The sequence below is a fragment of the Neoarius graeffei genome, chromosome 3 (assembly GCF_027579695.1).
Source record: "Neoarius graeffei isolate fNeoGra1 chromosome 3, fNeoGra1.pri, whole genome shotgun sequence".
Taxonomy (NCBI): domain Eukaryota; kingdom Metazoa; phylum Chordata; class Actinopteri; order Siluriformes; family Ariidae; genus Neoarius; species Neoarius graeffei.
The window spans coordinates 27,785,571-27,795,596 of NC_083571.1; the positions used below are offsets into that span (position 1 = coordinate 27,785,571).

The 10,026-nt window shown below is 42.3% G+C and overlaps 1 protein-coding gene across 1 annotated transcript in view; it reads left to right on the top strand.

Moving 5' to 3' along the window:
* LOC132883230 (CD209 antigen-like protein C) overlaps positions 1 to 4,576 on the top strand; it is a 60,989-nt gene extending 56,413 nt beyond the window's left edge. Inside the window, exon 6 of the mRNA XM_060916587.1 lies at positions 4,387 to 4,576. Coding sequence (XP_060772570.1) covers positions 4,387 to 4,534 — 148 coding nt within the window. The 3' untranslated portion in view covers positions 4,535 to 4,576. The remainder of the gene's footprint in view (positions 1 to 4,386) is intronic.
* Positions 4,577 to 10,026: the final 5,450 nt, after the last annotated feature.

Here is a 10,026-nt window from a genome sequence, read left to right on the forward strand (position 1 = left end):
TAAAGAAATTGCGTTAAACAGGAAATAGGCATGCAACATAATAGCAATAGACCCACTCATGTAGACAGTGCTCCTTCAGACAGCCACTTTGAGTGTAGTTTAGACAATTAAACACCCGTAAAACTGCATCTGCTCATTGAAAGCTCAGGATTACTGCAAAGAGAAGAATGGAGATGAGTGAGGAGATTTATGCAAATGTAGGAGTTACTGTAGCTATCATGTGCATGAATCCACGATTTTCCATACCACTGGAGAAGTGGTACAGAAATAAATGTTATTTCATGCACATGCGCTTGCCAACAAAGTAAACCGTTCCATCTGTTTATTGTCTTTGACTAGCTGATGTATAGAGAAGTGAGTTCTGGTGGAAAAAAAAACAAAAACCTGCGAACGTTAGTGTTACCTCTAACCCTAACCCTTTTGGTAATAGGGTAAAAGGAAACACATATGAAACAAATGCACTCCCTAATGCTCTGTGTGTTTACCCACACCAGATCCCAGCATAGACAATGCACTAACTGGGAGGATCGAAAGGCTCCTTCCACAACTTCAGGGACCCAAGGCTCCACACTCCCACCACTTGGGAACTTGCACACTGCCTCACCTCACTGGGACGGCTTAAATTCCACTGACTGGCTCATTACACAAGATCCTCACAAACCCCATGATTGTGATGAATTTTTATTCCACGACTCTCAAATCATGCTAGCTGTATGAAAACAAACTGTGGAAATGCAACTCACTTCATTTACACAGAACCAATGTGCACATTTAAATCATGTATATTCAATGTATGTTTATCCCTGTAATTTCATAATGGATAGTGTGTGTGGTGCTGTTGTGTGTTCTGCTCCTGATTGCCGTCACAGTGTTGTGGATCAAATTCACCAACCTTAATACAGAAAAAGACCAGTTACAAACCAGTTACAGCGACCTGACTAAAGAGAAAAACTAGTTACAGAAGCAAAAAGATGAATTTCAAAAAGAAAATATGGGTGAGTAAATGCTTTAAATATGCTCAGTTGTTGTAATAGCTCTATGGACACGAACTGCTCCGAGTCTGACAGAGAACATGGATTATGTGCAGTTATGTCTTTCAACATTTAAATGTTTCCATCAACAACTTAATCTGCAGCTCTAAATTTTCATTCAGCTATTGAAAGTGGATTACACTCTTCATGTCATTAAACACACTCTTTGCACAAAATTTTCTACACAAAATTTTATTCACTTTACACTTCAAGAGTTTTCCAACACTCTAGCTGAAGTGCTATACTGGATCCTCTTTAATGTATGTATATTACACACTATTCATCCTGCACGTAATGGATGATTTCCTCATCATTCCTCATCATTGACCTTACCTGCTCTCCTCTTCTGTTGGCCTCTTGATTCTTGACTCAGCCTTTAGCAATTTTGTCACTCTCATACAAAGCAATTTTACAACCCTCCACCTCTTCAGACTTTCTCTGTATAGGTTTAGACATAACATCCTTCCACATCTCCCTCCTGCAAGTCAGCACAACCATGTCATTCCTGCCCTGTCTGAATTTGTTAATTTTCCACATTTTACCAAACTTCAACTTCTTTGAACAACCTTAACTCTACAATACACATTATATCGCTGGCGAACCCTTTCATTTGCTGCTTCCTCAGTGTCTCCTCATCAGTTCTCTTTCACTGAACAATGGAATGGCTTTTCCTTCTTTTATCAGGATGAGGTTTTGTTGGCCAAAAATTTGCAAGTCCACACACAGAGGCTCGTCCGATAAATGGCTTTGGTCGGAATATACAGGAGGCCATTGGTTTGTTTCTCCATGGCTTGTTGAATTTATTCACTTACACAATGAATCTTCCAACCTGTGGGAACTTTATCCCATAATGCTCTCCTCCCTCATCAAAGGGCATGAATGGACAGGGAATGTCATTTTTATTTACTCTGATAGCTTGGCCATCATACACATTATTAAAAAGTGCTGCCAGGCAAAACAAACCTCACCTGGCAGTACTTATTTTATACTTATATGTTGATAATGGTAATATATCTCAATCATCAGCCATCAGGTTATAGTCCTATGAAAATCCATGACCTTGAGTTTAACATTTCCAAGTCATTCAAGGTCAAAGTTCATGGTGCCAAATGAAAGCCCATATGGCACTTCCTACAAGTTGATAATGGTAAACATCTGTCTACCATCAACCGTTTTCAAGTTATAGCCCTCTGAAAATCTGTGACCTTGAGTTTGACCTTTCAGGGTCACTCAAGGTCAAAGATTATGGTGGCAAATGAAAGGCCATGTGGGAGTTCCTATATGCTCATAATAGTAAACATTTGTCTATCAGCAACCGTTTTTGAGTTATAATGGGAAATATATTTTGACTGAAAGGTTGACCTTTCTGGTGACCTTGACCTTCACTTTGACCCGATAACCCCCAAAATTTAATCAAGTAATCTATGGGCATTGCCCACCTTCCCTGAAAATTTGAAGTCAATCGGTGCAACTGTCTAGACACCTAGATTGTTAACAGACAGACACACAAACAAATAAACAAACAAGGGCAAAGGCCATGGCACCAATTGAAAGCCTATATATGGCTTCCTATATGCTGATAATGATAAACATCCCTCTATCTCTAACCATTTTCAAGTTATAATGGAAAATATGAAAATTTTAGCAATGACCATGACCCCCCTGACATTTGCCCCCAACTGCTAAGAAAACTATGAGAGATACCCCATCATGTAGCATATCAATGGAAGCAGAATTGAAAGATGAACATTTTGGAATTGGTTTAAATATGATGAATATGAAGGAAGATATCATGAACAAAACAATTTTGACCTTTTTGGTGACCTTCACTTTGACCAGATGATGCTCAAAATGTTGGCGGTTCTATTTGAGACGAATGCCCATCTACAGTATCCTGAAAGTTTCATGAAGCCTGCTCCAGCTGTTTTCCCGTAATGTTGCTCACAAACAAACAAACAAACAAACAAACAAACAAACAAACAAACCCCACTGAAAACAATACCTCGCCCCCTGGTGGACTCCGTCCCAGGTGAGGTAACAAACAAACAAGCAAAGAAACCCCACCGAAAACAATAACTTGCCCCCAGTGGACTCCGTCCCGGGTGAGGTAATAAAGGAGAGTCAAAATCCTTAAACATCATGCACTTCCTTTACTGTCTCACATCCTGGGCCACAAAAAAATTATCACTGATGTCCTAGTCTGATATCGACAAACAATACATTCAGCCTTTTGCACAGCAGTCTCTGTAACTTTGCAAAACATCTTCCTTTTCACTTTCATCAAGTTCTGAGATATTTTGAATATACATCACACAAAAAAATGTTTGTTCAATACACCATCCAAACCTCTCAGATCTCATCCTCCTCAATTAAGACACAATAATGTTTACCTTTAAGCCCAGCATGATTGCACAACAGGAAAAAAAAATCCCTCTAATAATTAAAAGTGAATTCTCAGGGTTTTTATTATTATTTTTTTATTCCTAATGCTCAAACTATTACCTCCAACTTTCTGTCAGTGTTCCTCTCAGTTCTCATCAACATTATGGACAAGCTTAAATTCTACTTCAAGCTAAAATCTACTATATGCTTAAAATTTTGCTTAAATTTTTCTTTAAATTTACTCCCTTTACTGAACCCCACAGACACAACTCACCTGTAACTTCTAAATAGTATCTGAGTCTGTAGTTACTGTATATCTAAGGTCTGAATACAGATATGCACAATTTCAGTATTAAAATATTAACCAACTCTGAACACAACCTTAAATGTCTTTTTCTGTGATGATTTTCACTTTTCAAAGCGAGATGTTTCAACGCCAGTATTTACTACATCTCTACTGAGGTGAAAACCTGGACTGAGGGCACTACAATATACAGTGTCTTATCAGTGCTGAGGCTTAACTAATTTTGAGAATTATTCTCCCTTTTTTTCATTAAAATGGTCTGGATCCAGGATGGACTTGTTTCAACTATAGTTCTTACTACATCTCAACTCAAGGAAAGAGCTGGACTGAGAGCAGACAGGACTGCAGAGAACGAGGTGCAGACCTTGTGATCATAAACAACAGAGAGGAACAGGTGAGAGAGAGAGAGAGAGAGAGAGAGAGAGAGAGACTCTTATTTATTCTGATTATTTACTATAACCATGACAGGAGTTCATCAGTAAAGTGCTGCATAACAGACACGCTTGGATTGGTCTGAATGACCAAGAGACGGAGGATATATGGAAGTGGGTGGATGATACAACACTGACCACTGGGTAAGAAATCACTCAACTGATATTTGCTCATAATACAGTTACTGACTCTTCTTTGCCCTGAGAAAACAGCAGATCCTCTGATTCTCACCTTCAGGTACTGGGGACAAGGAGAACCCAACAGTCATGCAGGAAATGAGGACTGTATTCTAACAGGTGGTAGGACTAATCTTTTCAACAACTGGGCTGATTATCCATGTGATGATCAGTTTATTGGGATCTGTGAGAAGACGAGCTTTAACTGAATTGCTGTATGTGAATGAAAAGCAGGAAGTTGAATTTATATTTTATCTGTGTAAGTCAGTGTGTTGTGCCTGAAATTCCTCTTAATAACTCTGTAACCATCATGGGGTCACTTGCTTTTCTTTTAGAACCTATATTTACATTCAGGTTCATTTATGCCGCTTTTCCACTACAAACACGGCTGAGCCGTGCCGTGCTGAGTCGAGCTGAGTGGGGCTGTTGGAGTTGCATTTCGACTACAACCGCGCTGAACCGTGCTGGCTGGAAGTGGGTGGACACATTGGGTGGAGTTAGCGAAAGTGGGTGGACGTCACGTGATGTCGTTAAGCGGCGCAAACAGTGACATCAGTGAGCTTTTAAGCGGTAGTCTCACGACCCGGATAGTAAACAATAAACATGGAGGACATGGAGTCGTTAGTGTTGCTGGTCTTGGTGCTGTGGCTTGTTGTCACCGACAACGCCAACAGATACTGGCAAGAGCGTATAGATGAGGCGAGGCGCATAAGGCTTCAGAAATTCTCGTAATTCGTAATTCTTCTTCTTCCGGGTTTACGGTGTTTACAGATCCCAGCGTGCTCGCGGGGCGTGTGGGCATGTGAGGACACTCCTCCTCACCAATCAGTGCACAGGGGAGTGTCTGCTCACGCCCCCAGCCTCACTCGGCTCGCTTTGGCTCGCTTCAGCCCCACTCCAAAACCGTGCGAGTTTTAGGAGCTAAGCAGGGCTGAAGCGAGCCGAGTCGTGCTGTTTTTTGGTAGTCGAAACGCGAGCCGTGTCGGGCTGAAGTGAGCTGAAGCGAGCTGAAGTGAGCTGAAAAAGGGTAGTGGAAAAGGGCCATTAGGAAATAGTACAGATTCTACGGTTGTGATGTATAAGCATGAATTTAAGTGTGCTTTAAACTCATCAATCTGCTGTAAAATTCATTCAATCACTTTGTACTGTGAAGACAGCTACAATGCAAATTACTCAATGTTACATCCATCCTCCTTTTGGCTTCCTCTCTGTCCTTTCTTTTTATAATTCATGATACATGGTGTGAAGTCACAGTGATACAAGATAACAGAATAAAACTTCAGTGTACCACTATAAATTCATCTCTGCCTGGTTCCTGTAGCTGCCTTTTAACTATGAAACAGGATTGTGAAGCATTATACAAGAACAATATAATGAATGATTTATGCATTCAGTCGGAATAATTCAGGCTGTGGGCTTACCCAGTGTACCACAGATGATTTTGGATTTCTGATTTCTATGTATCATGACAAAAAAAGAACTGTCAGCTGCATCCATGAGCATTTCTGCTCTGAGCAAGCAGTGCACCCCTCAAGGATTAAATGCAATGCACCTGTTCCAGACCAGAGGGCAATCATGGCACGTGCATTTCAGGATGCTGAACTCATACAGATTTTGCAAAATAGTTGTGTCTGACCTTACCGAGCCATTTATTTCTAATGCTGGGCTGATACTCCTGATGCTAATGTAGCAGCAGAGGGGGAGGCTTGTGCTTAAGAGTTCCCTTCAGAGGCCGACACAGCAGCAGAGGGGTGGTTCTTCACTCCAGAGCTCCCTACAGAGGCTGGAGCAGTGGTAAAGGGGGAGTCCTTCACTCCTGAGTTCCCTCCTGCTTGCACCAGGGCTCGCTACAGAGGTTGACAGGGCAGCCCCAGTTCCAGAGCCAGCTCCATAGGCTGACAGGGTGGCTTCCACTCCAGAGCCAGCACCAGAGGCCGACAGACACCATCTCATCACATAGGCTCACATAATTAGGGGCACATACCAGCTCCTCAGGGCCAAATCCTGGTGGCCCCACATGCTGATTAATGTGCATAACCATGTCACATAAGTTTGTCAGTGCCAGAATGCCAAAACCTATGCTTATCCCTGAGCCCATATCAAAGTTCTTACCTACACTGTAAAAAATAATTTGTTGTGTTAACTTAAAAAAGTGATTAACCTGGTTGCCTTAAAATTTCAAGTATGTTGAAACTCATACAGTAATTTAGCACAATGCAATTCGATTGCCTCATTATGCTAACTTACTATATGAGTTTTAATGAACTCTAAATTTTAAGGCAACCAGGTTACTCATTTTTTTAAATTCAAAACAACTTTTTTTAAATTTTATTTATTTATTTATTTTTACAGTGCATACTGATGCCAGAGTCCATGCCAAGGTCAGAATCCATGCCCATATTTGAGGCCATGTCCATGCTGACACTAGGGTCCATGCCCACGCTTAAGCCCAGGCCCACACCTGAGTCCATGCCCATGCTGATGCCAGGGTCCAGGCCCATGCTCATGTCCCTGTCTTGATCTATGCCTGAACCCACATCTATGCTCATGCTTAAATCCATATCTGTGCCTGAGCCCATGCCCCTGTCCGAGTCTATGCCTGAGCCTATGCCCGAGCCCATGACTATGCTCTGTAGAGGAAAATCTAATTTTTAGATTTATTCTTGTGCTTTTTGTGATCTTTAGAAAGGTAAGCTTTGAAAGCCACTGTGTAGGGGAAGAATATCATTTTTAGAGAACTTGTGCCTTTTAGATGCTTAGAAGGTCAAACACTGTGTCTCTTGTTGATTTTCTAGGTTAGTAAAACATGCATACGTGCAGAGACAGTGTTTTGTGACGGAGAGGGTGCCAAGGCTGGACACCCTGATATTAAGAAGATATTTGTTGTGCTATTGTTATTTTGACAAGTATATAATGATGGGTGTGGGAAGGCAGGGCGTGCTTCTCTGGGTGAAAACACTTTCATTCGAGAAAACCCCCTTGCAAGTGGTATACTTTGAATTCATCTTTTCAAAAAATCTATATTTCTGTTTGTTTCTTCTGAACAAGCTTGGAGTTTTATTACACTTTTCCACCACAGCTTAAACCTATGTCCATGTCAAAACCCATGCCTGAGCCTCCACGTGCATACAGCCCAGTCCAAGTACAAGCCTGAACCAGAGCTTCCACCTGTGGCCTCGCCCCCATTCAGTGCCCAACCAGAACCCAAACCTCCACCTAACCCCATTTTCTGGTGCCACGTCCTTCCCGAGCCAGAGCGGAGCTCCAAGGGGACTTCGTCCAATGCCAGGTCCTCATCCTTGGGGCTGTCCAAGGAGGTTTTTAGCTCCAGGAGGGACATCTTTTTTTTGTGGGGAGGGGAGGGGGGGATTCTGTGATGTCTGTGTGTGTTCACAATTGGCGCACTTTGAACTGTCACCTGCAGCCACAAGCATTTGCACTTTGAGCAAGGACTAAACACAATGGGCCTGTTACAGATTAGAAGGCAATCATAGTGTGTGCATATAAGGATGCTGAACTCATACAAATTTTTGCAAAGTAAATGCTCAGTGCCTAGTGTCTGACCTTATCGGGCTGTTTGTTTCTACTGTTATTCTGTTGTGGGGTTTTTTACTCCCTGCTGTATTTTCGATTTTGCCTTTGGTCTCTTCCTCTGATCGTCTGTTTGTGCCTCTCATGACCATTACCTGTCTTTGTACGGTACTTCAATTCTGCATAACATTTTGGATTTGTATACCTGCTGATTGTGTTTTATAATTAACTTTTCCTGTATTTACATCCATCTACTGCCAACAATACACAACAGATTACTTTGACTCTAGTATGGATGTAACAGAAGAGAGCAGGCATGCTCCACAACACCATGCCAGGGTTTTCTTTCCTCAGCCTCAATCAGGATGTTTCCTGCAGCGGCTAGGATTGGACTATGCACTATGCTATAATGGACATTATACACCCGATAATGGAATGGATTATTCGCCAGATGGATTTTTGTTCCAATGCAGGCTATTCTATGAGGACCTTGTGGAGCCCAAGCCTACCAAGAACTGATGAGTAGTATGCATGGTATACTGGCTCACTGGGTGAGCATGCTGGTGGGCTGAGTACCTATTCAGAGTTGAACGTCCATGCCTCAGAAACTCCAAGTTATTTGATGTGATGCTAAAATTCTGGTTCCAGGCTCTCAGGAAGGAGGATTCCCTCAAAAATTGGGGGGCTGATACTTCTGATGCTGACGCAGCAGCAGAGGGGAGGCTTACGCTCGAGTTCCCTCCAGAGGCCGAAACAGTAGCAGAGGGGTGGTCCTTTACTCCAGAGCTCCCTACAAAGGCTGGCACAGCGGCAAAGGGGGAGTTCTTCACTCCTGAGTTCCCTCCAGAGACAGATGCAGCAGTAAACAGGGCAGATTTCACTCAAAGCTCCCTCCAGAGGCTGACATGTCAGCCTCTTCTCCCGAGCTTGCTCCAGAGGCCAACAGGGCGATTTCCTCTCCAGAGCTCACTCCAGAGGCCAGCAGGGCGGTGTCCTCTCTGGAGGTCACTCCAGAGCCCAACAAGCATACAGTGGTATGCAAAAGTTTGGGCACCCCTGGTCAAAATTGCTGTTACTGTGAACAGTTAAGCAAGTTGAAGATGAAATGATCTCCAAAAGGCATAAAGTTAAAGATGACTCATCCCCTTTATATTTTAAGCAAAAACATTTTTTTTTTAATTTTCATCTTTTACATTTTCAAAATTACAAAAAAGGAAAAGGGCCCAAAGCAAAAGTTTGGGCACTCTGCATGGTTAGTACCTAGTAACACCCCCTTTGGCAAGTATCACAGCTTGTAAACACTTTTTGTAGCCAGCTAATAACCTTTCAGTTCTTACCTGGGTGATTTTCACACATTCGTCCTTGCAAAAGGCTTCCAGTTCTACAAGTTTCTTGGGCTGTCTTGTATGCACTGCTCTTTTGCGCTCTATCCACAGATTTTCAATGATGTTTAGGTCAGGGGACTGTGAGGGCCAGGGCAAAACCTTCAGCTTGTGCCTCTTGAGGTATTCCATTGTAGATTTTGAGGTGTGTTTGGGATCATCATCTTATAGTAGGACCCATCCTCTTTTTAACTTCAACTTTTTTATAGATGGTGTGATGTTTGCTTCCAGAGTTTGCTGGTATTTATTTGAATCCATGCTTCCCTCAACCAATGAAATGTGCCCTGTGCCACTGACTGCAACACAACCCCAAAGCATGATCGATCCACACCCATGCTTCAGAGTTGGAGAGGTGTTCTTTTCCTGGAATTTGGCACCCTTTTTTCTCCAAACATACCTTTGCACATTGTGGCCAAAAAGTTCTATTTTGATTTTATCAGTCCACAGGACTTGTTTCCAAAATGCATCAGGCTTATTTAGATGTTCATTTGCAAACTTCAGATGCTGAATTTTGTGGCTAGGACACAGGAAAGGTTTTCTCCTGATGACTCTTCCATGAAGGTCATATTTGTTCAGGTGTTGCTGCATAGTAGAACAGTGCACCACCACTCCAGGGTCTGCTAAATCTTTCTGAAGATCTTTTGCAGTCAAACAGGGGTTTTTATTTGCCTTTCTAGCAATCCAACGAGCAGTTCTTTCAGAAAGTTTTCTTCATCTTCCAGACCTCACCTTGATCTCCACTGTTTCTGTTAACTGCCATTTCTTAATAACATTACAACCTGAGGAAG